This window comes from Silurus meridionalis, chromosome 26 (genome assembly GCF_014805685.1).
Source record: "Silurus meridionalis isolate SWU-2019-XX chromosome 26, ASM1480568v1, whole genome shotgun sequence".
In the NCBI taxonomy this organism is placed as follows: Eukaryota; Metazoa; Chordata; class Actinopteri; order Siluriformes; family Siluridae; genus Silurus; species Silurus meridionalis.
The window spans coordinates 11251367-11267765 of record NC_060909.1 but is presented as its reverse complement, the minus strand read 5'-3'; the positions used below and the strand labels follow the sequence as shown (position 1 = coordinate 11267765).

Genomic DNA, 16399 nt, shown 5'->3' with positions numbered 1-16399 from the left:
TTCGCCAATTTCGTCCACCCTCAGAGATGTACATGACAAAAGCACTTCTAAGTTCGTAGCCATCAGGTGTATGGAGAAATACTTAAAACATTTGCATTAATGAATGTTTCAACTACAACATGTCATGTTCTCTGGATTATTATTCATTCCTCAAGGTTAAAAATTTAACCGTTTCTTTTAGTCTCCTAATTTAATCTTTACTTTTCTGGCAACAATCTTTAGAATCTTGCAGCAATCTGCACATTGCTTTTTCATTAATTATTAGAAAAGCAAGATTTTGGACAACGTGACAATCAAGTCACATGGCTGTTAAGTCAGTGGTGCATGAAGAACTTTTAGTACAAATCACCTGCTTAATTATTACTTCAATAAAAGTAATAACAAAACAAAAATAACAGTTCACCATTTAAATGTCTATTTGAGTAAAAGTACAAAAGTGTGTTATAATGTATTTAAGTATATAATCTTGAAAAGTATATTTCAGTCATGAAGCAATTCAATGTTTCATTCTCTTGCACATCATACCTTTTTTAATGTGGGAGTTTTCTTAGTACTCTGTGGAAACCTTTGTAAAAACTGTGGGGGTTACTGTTGTGGTCTCACGATTCTTTTTAAGGCAGCTTCACTTCAAAGTAGGGAGGAACAGCATGCACATGACATTTATGAGAAATAAAGATATTACAAATTAAAAGGTAATAAAGTAAAAAGTGGCATCTTAGTGGTATCAGCTAAGGTTCCACTTAGTCCTGTGCACATCCATTTGCAGCAGCCACAAAACAGGACAGGAGCAGACTGCAGCAACAGTAAGAACAGCAGTGCTCCCCTGCCCCTTCACACCCGGGACACAGTTTCTTTTAACCCCTCTCTTATGACAGGTGCTATAGAACTTTGCTCACCTAAACTGCCAGGCACAGGAACAGGCAATCACCCTCATCAACAACTGACAACTGACCTTAATTCTATGTTCTGCTTTATATCTATAAGTACTACATTGCAAGAACAGATATCCCCATATGTTACACACACTATTGCTGCTGTATATTGTACAAAAGTCCTAAAGTAACACTTTATCTAATGTGATGCACAATACTGCTATTTTAATACTGCTACGAGTTCACTGATTTGCAGACAATCATCAGGTTTAAATGTCAGTTGAAAGGTATCTTCCTGTTGAAGTTGGTGCTTCTTGCCTATAACTGAAGAAACCAAACCATAATCTATCGTAAAAACCAAGCATCTGACTCACGAGAGTGGACTTCTACACAGACATACTGAAATACCTCATAGTTAGGGTATGTTTTCAGATCTGTCTGGAACTGGAGCATTTTTTCAAAAAGGTCTGGCCAAAAAATGACAAATAAAATGGGACAAGATTTTTTTGTTATCCAATTCATGTTAGTATGGACTAAGCCTGAGAAAATAGGTTTAGAATATGGGACATCAAGACTGTACTATAAATCACTCTATACAGATACAAAACGTGTTTGTATGTGTCTGTGTAATTACCGTATTTTTTGGACTATAAGCCGCTACTTTTTTCCCACGTTTTGAACTCCGCAGCTTAAACAAGAAGCGGCTTATTTATGGATTTTTCCTGGGTTTTTCCCGGTTTTACAAACTTCAAGCCAAAAAACTGAGCGACATAACATTAGACCAACTAAATTTCCGAACGGAAACGAAAAAACGCACCTCACCTGTGTTCTTTAATTCGTTCCGTGGACGAGCTTGTATCTTAATTTGCTCGCACATTAAATCAGTTTTCCATATTGAAAATACTTAAAATGGCATTAATCCGTTCCAACCCTCAAAATGACACCTTGTTTTTATGTTTCATGTTATTAAATTGGAAAACACATTTCTAAATAACAAATCTTGTATAAAAACATAATAGAAAGAGTATGTAAAGATATAATAAGGTTTTATTCAGTGTATTTTCCTTGGAGATGAAACGACCTGAGCTAACAAAAAAAGGAAGGTGGGGTGTGTGTGTGTGTGGAGGGGGGGTATAGGTGATAAACGGAGGCGGAGGGAAAACTTGTTTTTTACTATCACTCCTGTACACTACATATCCCTAAACTTTAAAATTTTTACTTTTTCTTCTTTGCTTATCTTAATTTTCATCACAATCTTTGCTTTCTGGCTTCGCTTCGCCATCTAGCAGCGGCGTCTCGAGCTCGTACCTCAATTTTTTGCTCGCGTAACAAAGCAAAAAAATTGGCCGAGTGACCGCTCGTACCTCGGAAAACTCGTACATTAATGCACTCGTAGGTCAAGGTACCACTGTAGTTGTGAAAGGAAGGAGGAAGACCGTGAACAATGACTTACTTGGTTGGCTACTGTTTAGATACAAGCCGTTGTAACGCGTTGAGTCTGGGTGAAGGGAGAGCTCGCTAAAGTTCCAGTTGCAACAGAAATCATATAAGCACAGATAGGTTTCCAAAACTCATGCTTTTTTATTTTTCTTGGCAAAAGTGTTATGGGTTAGTCAAAGAAACTTAGAAATGAGCATCAGAAAATAAAAAGGACATAATCCTCAGTCTTGAACACACGCAGTAATTTTGTTAAAGCCTGTGTAAAGTTCATTAGTTTCAGTGTAGACAGGTGCGGCTTATTTATGTTAAAAATAAAAATCTTTGTCAAATTCAGTGGGTGCGGCTTTTTTATTGTCCGGAAATTACGGTAATGATGATTTATATATGTTGTTTTTCTGTTGTTTTATAGGTTCTTGTTGCTTTGGAGTGCAGTATGGATAATGTATCCAACCACACTGGCTGTAATTGCTCTCACTTTCTCAAACTACGTTTTGCAGCCGGCTTTCCCCAACTGCCTTCCTCCCTTTATCGCCACTCGCCTCTTGTCCACTATCTGCATCTGTAAGTTTAACACACACACACACACACACACACACACACACACACACACACACACACACACACACACACATCAGCCTTTGCGCTTGTGTCCTCACAGTTCAAGTCCTTGGACAGCTGAGTAATAAACTTGGCACGGCATACGTTAGGGTCAAAATATTTACAAGACGGCAGGATCAAACCAGTCAAGCAGACACTGCTGAAGGTTTGGTGTGTGCACGTAGCAGTGTTTGTGTGTGTAGGGGGTGGGGGATGGGGGTGGGTGGGGGATAGGGGGCTGTAGTCTTATGACTCAACTGGTTTGGGCCTGCATGATCTGGAGTTGAAGAACACGAGGAGGTATGAAGGGGGCGTGTGTGGCTGTTTTCTTTTTTATTTGTTGTACACAAGCCAGTTTTATGGCCGGCAGCATCCCACTTTATTTTAGGCAGCAGAACTCTATAATAAGCACCATATTGAGAATGATATAACTACAGGATGAGATCAAATAGTCTGAAAAAAAAAGTAAAAAGCAACTTTTAAAGGCTTAGTATAAAAACAGACTTCTTCTTTCTATATGCCATCAACCTGATTTCAGATGAAGGACCAGTTAAATATAATTCCATGAGGGATTACATCAAGACTGTGAAAAAAGCTTCTCTATCAATATAGCTATCTGGTGTAATAAGCTGATTTCAGCTTAATCTAAAAAAATTAATGTAATTACATTACAATAGTGGGTTTGCTACAAAATGTTTACAAACCTAGATTCACTGAAGTGCAGACATTTTTTTTGTTTGTTTATGACTTTTTATTTATTTGATTAAATCGAAATCTGTTTGAACTTGTTTTTATCCATTAGGCCACTATTTTATGATGCCTGCACTAGAATCTTCTTTGCAAATGCAGTTTGATTACATCTACACCAGGGTTGTATTTAAAACTCTAGTGGCATTAGTATACACCAGACATTTTTATAGTTTAATTATCAGTATTGATGATTGGATATGCCGAAAAGGAAACTGTTTGCAGTATATGAAAAAAAAAAATCTTAGAAATAAGTCGATAGAAATGAAACAAAAAAGTGTTAAAATACAATAGTTACACATACACTATTATCCAGTTTGGAGTTTTTTTGTTGATGTGTTTCTTACTTAACGACAGCACACTTTAGTGCTTCTAGCCCCCTATAAATAATGAGCCAGAGGTCAAGTTTAGGGTTTTGTGAATGCGCGTGTACACAAGGTCAGGTTGAGTGTGTCGGTGATGGCTTTTACATGGCTGCAAGTGCATTAGAGCACCTGATTCTCACATGGCAAGTGTCAGCCTCTGTAATGGTACCAGGCTTTGAGCGCCACACTCATTGTACATTGTTTTTTGTCGCGTCAACAGCATCGCAATTGGAGGTTGAGGGACGCACCGCCGTCGGGATCAACCCATCTAAGCAGAGATCTGCTGTCCATGCATAAAATAGAAGAATGAAAAGTGGGCTTTTAAGAAGCACCAAGTCTTAGTTAATATTCACAAACTCTTCCGAGTTTATTTTAAAAAAACAGATGCGGGTTTTCGGAAACTCGCTCAACCTGCTGGTCGAAGCTATTATTTCTGCTTCTGTTTCAGAGCTCCATCTGCTATTCTCTTTGTTTTAAATGTTCTGAATATTTGTGTATATTTGCATAAATGTGTGTGGGAATCAGAGAGATAGAGAGAGTGAGACAGAACGAATGAAAAACAGCAAAGTAATAAGGAGGTGAGAGTAAGATAGACAAAATGAGACAGACAGAAAGAGAGCAAGTGACAGAGAGGCAGACAGACAGAGATAATGAGACAGACAAATAGCGACAGAGAGAAATAGAGAAAGGCGGAAAGAGACTCTTGCCCTCCTCTGTTGAATGTTCTAAGTAAAAGTGTCAAGGTCATGTTTGTGCACTCACATACTCACACACATATACACTCAGTGTCCCACTCCTCTGCAGCTGGATCAAGAAACAACTAGAACACCATCATACAAATAACACTAACACACATCAAAACACAGCGGGCAATCTGATACATAACGCAGCTGCCCAACTTGTTTTCGAACTTCTTACATTTTCCCACACATCCACACCAATTTTTCCACACCAGCCGACTGCCCCACACCACCTCATAGCCCCACACTAACCTATTGCCCCAATATCACCCCATGGCCCAATAATGGATCAGCACCCAGCTACCTCAAAGCGTTTATCACATCACACACTGCACTAGGCTACCTCCAATTATCCAACATTTCTCACCTAACTGGTGGAATACCTGGACTGCAATACCTTTAATTTAGTAAAATGTATATAACATTGCCTATTAAACCTATTTCAAGTATTTCGTGCTCAATTCAATCTTGATATATTGTTCTGTTGCAGATCATTTTGCTTTACGCATGATTTTGGTGCATGTGTGTAAGCGGCGGTACATTGTTAACACACTTTTGATTGTAGGATGAGAGGTTTTAAAACTCAGTGCCTTATTTAGCATAAGTGGCAGTCTGGTAGTAGTACATAATTATTCGATTTGAGACACAATGCAGGGACAGGCAAATATTTTACGCAAAATATTACACAAACTTATGCACTCAGCTGTATCTATTCATCTTTATTCCTTATATAGAAATGTTTGAGACTTTAGGTCTTGCACATAACTTTCAATCAATACCAAAAGTATTGATATAAAGTAGGGCTGATTATTTTGAAAATTGATTAATCGGACGACTATTTTCTTCTTCTTCGATTAAAAAAGAAATGTATTAGATATTTTGCTTATTATAACTATATAAACCCCAATTCAAAGTATTCATGTATAAAAGTGTACTTTAAAAAATGCAAAAGCCACATATTGAGTTGAACTATTTTTAATTTTCACATGATGAGGATTATACAGCTTTTGCTTACCGTGCTGATGTTTCACCATAATCCATGACACCAAAGCTTAGCTTTGCATAACTTGTAGGTTAGTCTACTTTGTTTAGTTTGGTATAAAAGCCTCCTATGCCTTGGGTGACTAAGGACGCACTCTTTATCTTGCCGTCACACTAACCCGTAACTTGCCCAACTAATTGATTACAGCATTCGTTGACACCGAATATATAGTATTCATAATATACAGTACAGAAACAGATCTTATTTTTTGTTTAAAGCAGTTGTTTATAAAAAAATATTATTCTTTTATTGTAACTGCCTTCCTACTTTCTGCAACTGTAGACACAATGTCAGTGTTAAGGCCGGCTGACATAGTTATTGGCATATTTAATCAATTTTTTACACATTATTGAACCATGTAGCTTTTTATACACATACACACTAAGTGTATTTAGAAGTCTGTAAAGCTAGAATATATTCCAAGAAGCTGGAATATAAACTCTGCACACGGTGTTTAACTCTCCACTGTACAAGTTTAACATGACATACCACTTAAAGAATGTTTCTGTAGTCGGCTCTTAACCAAACAGTGGGGTACTGGAATGTGTGCTGTATAGCCTCTTTTTTGACATTCATATGCCACAGAATTGTTCTCTGTAACACATATGTTCTGCAATAAAAAATCAGGCTGTTGATAGAGAATTCAACACACTTTGTAAGTCACTCTAGATAAAGGACCTCTGCCAAACGCCATAAATATAAACGTAAATGTTTTCAGACTGATTTATTCCGGGAGTGCTAACAGTAACAGTTCAAATAGCATATACTTTGCTTCAAGTGAGAACAGCAAATATGGATGATGTAGTCCTTGTTAACATGACATAACACCCCACCTAAACTGTAGCTGCATACCATCAAGTTAGCACAAATATGCTTCTTATGAGTCTTATGATCTAGTCAGTAAACTACACTTGACCAGTTAGTTAGCAAGTGACAGCTAGCACCGGGTAAAGGCGATGTCATGGTAACAGTGTGCACGTGAGCTTTATTGTGTCTGTTATTAATTTTCCGTATCAGCATAAAAGGAATTCTAGGCAGCAAAATACTTTGCCCTATTACACACAGCGCCTGTGGCCACACACAAACGCACACACATACGTGCTCACATCACACACCCACTGAAACCACTTCATTTGGCTGGTGAACAACTCGTTTGGGAGAGATAACAGCTCACAGCAGTCCACTTGGAAGCAAACACACTTGCACGCACACACACACATACACACAGTACAAACAAACAATACAGATGCAGCACACTCTCAATACATGAACATTGAACCACACAATATACAAAACACATATGAACACTAACACACATAGCCACAAAGCACACACGCACTTTACATGTCATACATATACTGTACACACTTCATTCTGTACATACAGCGTACACTAAACAGAGAGCATACAGTCACTAACCATACAGCAGACATGCACATTATACAAAGAGCATCTACATACACACTTTATATACACCATATACATACACACTACACAAAAAGCACACACAGCAACAGAAGGTATTCACACTACACAACACCCACCCATAGCACATTGACACTCTTACACCTACATTAATTCCAATATAAATTTGGTATAATTGGCACAAATTGAGGTGGTATGGTATTTGAAATTAATTTGTAGTTGTTTGTTCGACCCTAGTCTGTCTTCCATATGGCAGGCCGGGACCACCGAGAGTTTCCAGGCCGATCTCATCCATTGCATTTATTGAGCCTTTTGTAGGTTTTATGGGTCAATTAGCCACTTTGGGAAATCCCTCTTCACTTTTGGCCAGAGTGGTGCTCTATCTTGGCAGGAAAAACATTAGAACTGTCGGAGCTTCATTGAAATTCTCCTCTCATTAGCATTGAGTTCATTTCACTTCATTTGGCTGCTGTTGATAAACTTCCGCTTTCGGGATACAGCACACAGAGGGAAATGAAGTGAGATGTGAATGGAGGAAGCAGGACCCAGCCGAAGCACCTGGCGGATCCACGTGCAAGTATGGCATAGGAAATGTTTCTTTTTAGCGACCAGTCTTTTCAGATCTTTACTGCGAGCTTTACGAAATGAGAGCATGCAAAAGAAAATTGACATACAAAAGAGGCAAAATGTTATTCTAGTACAATTGAAGGATGTAGAATTGTTGACCATCAATATCATAATTTCAAGTTTAAAACTTCACAATTGACAGCTGCTTTGTTATTAGCAGAGTATCAATTTCAGGTCTACTACTCATCCCTTTTCATCCTGAGTACAAGGGGGTTGAGATAAAACTTAATTCTTCCCTTTTGTCCTCGGGAGCACTGAAATTGTGTTTTGTCTCAGTGTCCACCGTGTGGTTGTTGTCAGACAGTCTGGTGTTGGTGGTGTCAGACAGCATGTTTCCCAAAATTGTCGATCTACTGTGACTTTCACAGACAACAGGCTCTACACAGATTGATGCAAAAAACATTCAGTAGTTTTAGGTTAGAGGATAATAGGTAGTCTGGTTCAAGCTGACAGAAAAGCTATTGAAATTTAAAAGAATAAGCTTTACATCTGTGATGAAGAGACCACATTGAATCTTGAAGTGGACAGACTACAACACAAGAAAAGCACATCTTGTAATTTAGGTACATCAGAGACTAAATTGAGCACATGCTGTGTCCGCTAACTACATATAAATACACATTTATACATGTAATCTATAGCCAAACATCTATTATATTCCTGTTTCTCTACTGTGTGGTTCTTTTTGTTATTGTCTGTTTTAGTCAGGGTACTGACCTGATTGACATTGCAGTAATTATGCGTACATAGCACTGATCTTTCGGTACTTAGTGGTACACCAGTATCCTTTTATGAACAGGCAGGCATATGAAATTCACATGAGAGGTAACAAATTGAGCAACAACAGCAGCATTAAACTGGAACACCGCTTGCAGTGTGTGTGTGTGTGTGTGTGTGTGTGTGTGTGTGTGTGTGTGTTTGGCTGTCGTTTAAAAGCAGTTTTGTTTTGAAATCCTGACTAATTCCTGGTTTTGGGGTGCATGTTAACCGAATGTGCACACTCTATGTGAGTGTGTGTGTGTGTGTGTGTGTGTGTGTGTGTATATGTTTTTATTTGGCTGTTTAAAAGCAATTTGTTGTGAGATCCTGACTAATTCCTGGTTTGTGTGTGCCTGTTAAGCATCTATGCACTCAGCTCTGTGTGTGTGTATGTGTGTGTGGGCGGGCAGCTCCAGGCAGTGATGGATGAGAAGGGGGAAGCCGTGTCCCCCTTACCCAGTGTCCTTTGCCGCATTGTTGGATTCACTGCACCAGCCGGCCCTGGAGACTCCGGATCTCCACTGGAGCTGTTGTCAAACACGGCAGGATATAAAAACAAAATATAAAAGAGCACACATACACACAAAACATGTCTACACAACAGATTATGCATGTGCATACAAGTTAAACTCTTTTTTTTTGTTACTCAGTTTATCTATTTTTCTTCATATATACAAGCCTTTGCTTTCTTGCATTCCATTCTTTCTTCCTTCTTTCCCTCCTTCCTTCCTTCTTTCTTTTCTACCATTTTTTACTCTTCTCTCTTTTTCCTTCTTGTACACATTTGTTCTTTCTGTCTTCTTTCTTTCTGTTCTTCCTTCCTTCCTGTAATTAACCCTGTAGAATTACCAGGACAGGACATAATGTTTTCTAAAGCATATATAAAAGTGTATCTGTGATTTTTCCCCTGAATATTATGCCCTGAAATTTTAACCATATGGCCATATTTAGCTGTGCTGTTCCCATTACTGCGTCACGCAATGTGATGCATTCCCTCAAAACACGTGATTCCACTCAATTCTACAACCGACAAAGCTTTAAGCTGGCCTACAGTGAAATATGAGACAGAAAGAGAGAGAGGGAGTTGTTCTGAATGCACTGAGAGGCTCTCTGTAATTACAATGGGTTCTTTTGAAAGCAGAATGTGGCTCAAGTTTATTTCTTGTCTTTGTAAAACACAATTTCTTCAGAGCTTTGATAGGATAATCTGAGCCATGTTAGAAATGTGGGATTTTCCAGCATTTGTAATATTTGATGTTTCTTTGTTTACCTTTTGATAATTTGACCCACTGAATCCAATTTTAGAAATGACCCTAAAAGATTGTGTAAATGTTAAGGAGAGCATTACACTGGTCACATTGGTAACATAATGATTAGAATGCTTTTTGAGGAAACAGTGCTGCAGTACTTTATCAGCACTTTTCCTTGATGTAATACTACAGGAAGCAGCACTAATGGCTGGCGGAATGCGAATGCTTTTAAAAAGCTCATCCACCAGCAAATTGTGGGTCACAGCTGAGCTTCTAAAGTCAAGAATTTCCTAAAAGGCAATTTCCAGATGGGAGCAGGCAAAAAAAAAAAAAAAACATAGAAGAGAGAGTGAATGTGAGGTGTTACTAAGCAGGACACTTTTTTTTTAAGAGTAACTGCAATAGTAGATGCACACTACATGATTTTAGCCAGCAGTTCTCTCTGACTGTGAGCACTCATCAAGGTGCCAACATTTTCAAGCATGTTTAATATTCTGGGGAATCAGGGAATCATGAAGTGTCATGAGCTGCTAATGCAAAAATAAAAAACAATCAGAAAGATGCCATGCGCACCAGATTCCTGAATCCAGTTGATTATTCATCTTTTACTATGGAAGTGCGAGGACTTATTATAAGTGTAATATTACAAATGATTTCAATAGAAAATATGTATGTTGTACCCAAATGAACAGGAAAAAAACACATTTTCTGGCAACACACAATCAGTATTTAGATTTCTGACAATCCTCACTGTCTGTCTCTTCACAACCATTCCTTCTACCACAATTTTGCTTATTTCTCATTTTGCTTGATGGGTTGTTTTCATGAGAAATTGGGATTCTGGGATTGGGTACACTTCAGCCCTTCATCTCTCCAGCTAAATAAGAGGTTTTGTATTGCCTTGTATGTCTGTGTCATGAAATTTGTATTTGTTGAAAACATGGGTCAATGCATATCAGACAGTAACACTGCTGTAGAGAGTGGAATTATTAATTATTTGTTTGATTGATTTATTGATTGGATGGTTGGTTGGTTACTTGATGAATTTTGTCATAAATATTAACTGAAAATGTCGTTATGGCTTAGCTGAATAGTATTTGTGTATAGAGAAGGGCAGTTTTTACATGTGTGCGTTTAATGACAATGTGAGTTCGCTAACGTGTGAACCTTTTTTTGGAGTCATTTTTGTTCTTTTCCATCTTAAACCTTGGTGGGGTGTTATTAACTGTGTAATGATATGTGATGTTATGTACAGAACTATGGATCAGCCACTGTTGATCTTATTTGTTTCTTATTTGCTTAATGAATAAAACCTGAATTAAACTGACTTTTGATATCTCTCTCTTTCTCTCTCTCTCTCTCTCTCTCTCTCTCTCTCTCTCTCTCTCTCTCTCTGCTTTAGTGCTGCTGACATGGGTGAACTGCTCAAGTGTTCGCTGGGCTACACGCATCCAAGATTTCTTCACCATTGGGAAACTGCTTGCTCTTGTTTTGATTATTATAGTGGGCATGGTCCAAATTTGCAAAGGTATGTGTGTGTGTGTGTGTGTGTGTGTGTGTGTGTGTGTGTGTGTGCGTGTGTGTGTGTGTGTGTGTGTCAATTGTCACTACAAACAGATATTATAGCTCCATATCACATGGCATGCATTTCTAGCTACAGGTCAGCAGCATTAGAAGGATCACTGAGTTCAAACACGTGATTTCTTTTCTATATATAATCTTTATTAAGGCCACATTGAGTTAATAAGCGGCGTGTCCTGAACTGGAGCAAAGAAACATGTCAGCAAAAAAGAAAAAATGCTGGGTAATCATGCATGTATAGACTAAAATCATAGGCTGTTCCTTGTTTATTTCCAATTAAGCTTTAATAAAATTAGTTTGAATTAATATATTTACAAAATGATCTGCAGTTTTTATGCCACTATTATTTAGAACAATCCGATGTGTAAACTAATCTAATCTAAACTAGTTTTATTGACAATTACACAAGAAATTAACAAATTGTTCAATAGGACATCTGCAAAGGTAAAATGACTGATTATCATGGTAAAATGGTGAACGTAAAATGATTGTCTTTAAAATATTTAGAAATATTTTAAATATACATTTTTACATTATACATTTTTTATTTAAAAAAAAAGAATACGTTTTTATTTGTACTCACATTTTGACTAAACCAAGAATGGCAAACATTAAGCATTAAAAAAAAGGAGAGATCTGTAAGGAACGGGAACTAACTTGTTCCCTAAATCACAGATATTTAGGTGTTTCCTGACATTAAATGTATCTATGAACAGGTTAAAATGTATGATGTGGATTTACTTAATAAATAAAAGACATAATTTGCCAACCTGTTTATAAAAGAAATAAAACCTCCTGGTTTATAATCAACAGGTGTTTCTAAATCGCTGTATTGTCCATGTGTCCATGACCTTGAACAGCCTTGTGAGACACTGAAATAGAGAATGGGAAATATCTCTGAAGGCTCTTTGTCTGTTCAGATGAATGATTCTCTCAGACAGAGGAGGAAACTGAGCACGTCATTACTTGCGTGACTGTGATAATCCAGGCTGACTGTTTGATTATAGTCCAAATTTTTATTATAACATAAGAGGATTAGCAAAGGTGAAGAGCTAAGCTTTTAACTTTAGATGGTTCATTATCAGATTAACCTTCCACCTGCAAAGCTCCATTTTTTCTCTCTTTTTGTCATCTCTATTAAAGTTGCAGATGTCGTAAAAGTGATGGTTACGGCGACAACGTTTTATTAAAATGGTGTTGACTTTCGGATTATGAATAGTCAGAAGGAACAGCAGCTCTCGCAGTAGTGCAGCTGCAAACCACACACTTATGTTAATGTGTTATTGTTTTGATAGTAACAGCTTATTCACAGGGACGTGCACATTATATTCTCAGATAAAACAAAGGTCTAAGATACAGTGATTTTGCTTTTGTGTCTACATTTTAATTTCTAACGTCTTTAAGAGAGATAAAAAGGGATAATTGGTTATAGCTGCTATAACATAAGTGGGAAAAGGAGCTCACTTTTTTAAAACATTCCTTAACATTACATATTAACAAATAATTTTTTTAATGGATTACTATGGTATAAGTGGAATTAAACACTTCATCACCATCACCACTTTGTGATCTATTATATGTAAATGTGATTATATATTTGGTCCGTTGTAATGGAGGTTGCAAAAGACAATAACTTTGACCAACAACATGATAACATAATTAAAAATAAAACTTTTCTTAAAATGATTTAAACATTGCTGTAAATGTTTTAATGTTGTCCTATTTTGTTTCCTAGCTGATATTGTTTGGAAGTAAAAAAAAAAAGTAACCTAACATTGATAAAAATCATCTTCGTCCACAGGGCACTATGACGCTCTGGAGCCTCAAGCAGCATTCGAGTTTATCCGAGATCCTTCAGTAGGGCAGATTGCTCTGGCTTTTCTGCAGGCCTCGTTTGCCTTTAGTGGCTGGAATTTCCTCAATTATGTCACTGAGGAGGTGGTGGAGCCTCGCAAGTAAGTTGAGAAAAAATAATAATATTTTGTGTAGTTTCACACTAATAACTGTATAATTATTGTAATGTATTTTTAATTTTTTTTTACAAAAACTTGTGTAAGTTCAAAGTCTTCTTTGAAGTTACTAACTCTGAGATAATATGGTGGTTGTAAGTGAACTAAACTGGTGTAATATAAATATCATTGCCACTATCTTACATTTTCATGCTACAGTTTAAGAGCAAGCACATCATTTTGCAAAAAAAAATTAAACTCAAACCTAAAAAACATTAAAAACACAAATTTAGTTAATTGTGAATTTGCTTGTGTGTTTGTACAGGAATTTGCCACGTGCTATCTATGTCTCTATTCCTCTGGTCACATTAGTGTACACACTCACCAACATTGCCTACTTCTCCTCCATGACCCCAGAGGAGCTGCTTGCGTCGAATGCTGTCGCCGTGGTAAATGACCCTCAACGCCTTTCCACAATGACCACGGTTGGTCAGGCAAACAAGTTAAACACTTCAACTAAGTGTGCTAATGTGTTTTGCAGACGTTTGGTGAGAAGCTGTTGGGGATGTTCTCCTGGGTCATGCCCATTTCTGTGGCACTGTCCACATTTGGTGGGATTAATGGATACCTGTTCACGTCCTCTAGGTAAACACAGTGCCATGGCTAAAAGCTTGAAGCAGACTGTTTCATCAGATGATGTCATGTGGGATTGCTTAGTGATTATCTGTTCTGTGCAGGTTATGTTTCTCCGGAGCAAGAGAAGGACACCTGCCATACCTGCTGGCTATGATCCATCTAAAGAACTGCACACCCATCCCAGCGCTGCTTGTTTGTGTAAGAGACATGATACACACTCTGTAATCTCAGAACACACACCACGATGTGTCGTCTTAGACCACACTCCTCAGTCTGTAATCTGATCACTCCTCCTAAATTGTCATTTCACCACACACCCCAATCTGTAATCTCACAATATAAACAGCAATCGGGAATTACACAAAACACACCATAATTCATAATCTCGATACAAACACCCAGGGCTGCAAATTTACAGCACATACCACGATCCATAATCTCGCAACACACACTGTGATTCATAATCTAACACACACCGTAATCAGTAAACTCACAACACACACCATAATCCATAATCTTACAAAACACATCACAATTCATAATCTAACATCACACACCACGATCAGTAATCTCACAATCTCAGTCTAAAAAAGATTGAAAGAAAGAAAAGTAAAAAAAGGAAGAAAATTGTTACTACACAACATGTAAAGAATAAAACCTGACTCATTGGTGTGATGAAGCAGTGTCACTGTTCCCATCCAGTTGATTATTTTTCTGAAAAGGTTTATTTCTCTTACATCACAGCATTTTACCATTTATTACAACTTTCCATTTAGTAATTAACAACGCATTTTTGCTTTTTATGTATTTCTTGTTGGTTGCATTTAATGTTCAATACATCGTACATGAAACTAATTAGTTCGGGTTCTTTCTTACAATGTGGCAGCTATTAATAAAAATCCGCAGTTTGTCATGTTACAAAAAAGTGTAAAGTGTAAAATCCATAAGACTCCATGTCCATAAGACTTACTGGCAAACTTTCTTATATAGCAATTTAGTGGAGGGTTACATTACAAGAGAAATAGTAGCTATAAGAAAGTTCAGCAATATGAAGTTTTAGCATCAAGGTGCATTAAATTGATACATATTAAATAAAAGTGTTTTATATTACAAAATTCTCTCTCTTTTAGTGCACTGCAACCATCATCATCCTCTGTATTGGCGAAACCCACAACCTGATCAACTATGTGTCTTTTATAAACTACCTCTCATACGGCGTGACCATTGCCGGCCTGCTCTTCTACCGCTGGAAGAAACCCAATCTCGTCAGACCAATTAAGGTGAGAGGCCTTAAAACACTTGATTTTTCAGCAGTGCTCTCAGCTACACGTGAAACCAATTAAGCAGATTAAATTCTGTGTATAGTTCAGAAATATATTAATCACAGGCTGGAGTTTGTGGTAAAAAGGTAAATGGGCCGATGTGAAAAAAGCCAAAGACCACTAGGTTCTGCTTTGTGTGTGTTCATACAGATATTCACAACTTCTACTTCCTGTACATTCTGGTCATGGTTCTCCTTTTTCTACCTCCACCATTAGAGAGTCAACTTACACATATAAGTTGTTTTTTGATAACGTCATCTTTTAAGTCCAGGGCCAAACAGGAGTAGCGTAATAAATCTAAAATGGTTTCTGAAGGAAAGAGCATTTAAAAGATCCAGTAACAATTTTTTTTTTACTTTCAACACATGTATACTACAATATAGTGTGCATAAAATAATAATAACAATAATACAAGAAAAATTGAACAACCAGCAACTTGGTTAAGCAACTCAACTCAAATTTTGTGTGTTTGTGTGTGTGTGTGTGTGTGTGTGTGTGTGTGTGTGTGTGTGTGTGTGTGTGTGTGTCCATGCAGGTGAATTTGCTGGTTCCCATTAGTTATCTGGTATTTTGGGCCGTGTTGCTGTGCTTCAGTCTGTACTCGGAGCCTGTGGTGTGTGGGATGGGGCTGGTCATCATGCTCACCGGAGTCCCTATTTATTTTATCGGAGTGCAGTGGTCACAAAAGCCACGCTGGATCTACAGTGCAGTGGGTGAGTGATGCAAGAACTGTTAGGATTGCAGTAAGACATGACTGCAGTCAGATGCCATCAACTGAAAAATTTCTTCTCAAAGAAAGTTCTTCAACATCTGTGTAGTATGTAATAATATATGTTAAATAATAGATGTTAACCTGCTGGTTTTTTTTTTGTTAACAGTCAGTGTTAGACACCATTCCTCTACCGTTCAAGTCACACTACAAATTGCCTGCTTAATTATTACTCCAGTAAATTAAGTCATCGATTTACATTTCAGTTAAAGAACAAAAGTACTTGCTTTTGAATTTACTTAAGTTTCAAAAGTAAAAGTACAAATATATGAACACTT

The 16399-nt window shown here is 37.4% G+C and overlaps 1 protein-coding gene across 1 annotated transcript in view; it reads left to right on the top strand.

Annotated features, from left to right (window-relative positions):
* The window catches only part of slc7a10a (solute carrier family 7 member 10a), a 30283-nt gene that overhangs the window by 9063 nt on the left and 4821 nt on the right, over positions 1–16399 (top strand). Inside the window, 8 exon segments of the mRNA XM_046840421.1 lie at positions 2722–2873; positions 11267–11392; positions 13247–13400; positions 13720–13843; positions 13936–14039; positions 14132–14228; positions 15161–15310; positions 15888–16065. Of these exon segments, the coding sequence (XP_046696377.1) occupies positions 2722–2873; positions 11267–11392; positions 13247–13400; positions 13720–13843; positions 13936–14039; positions 14132–14228; positions 15161–15310; positions 15888–16065 (1085 nt within the window).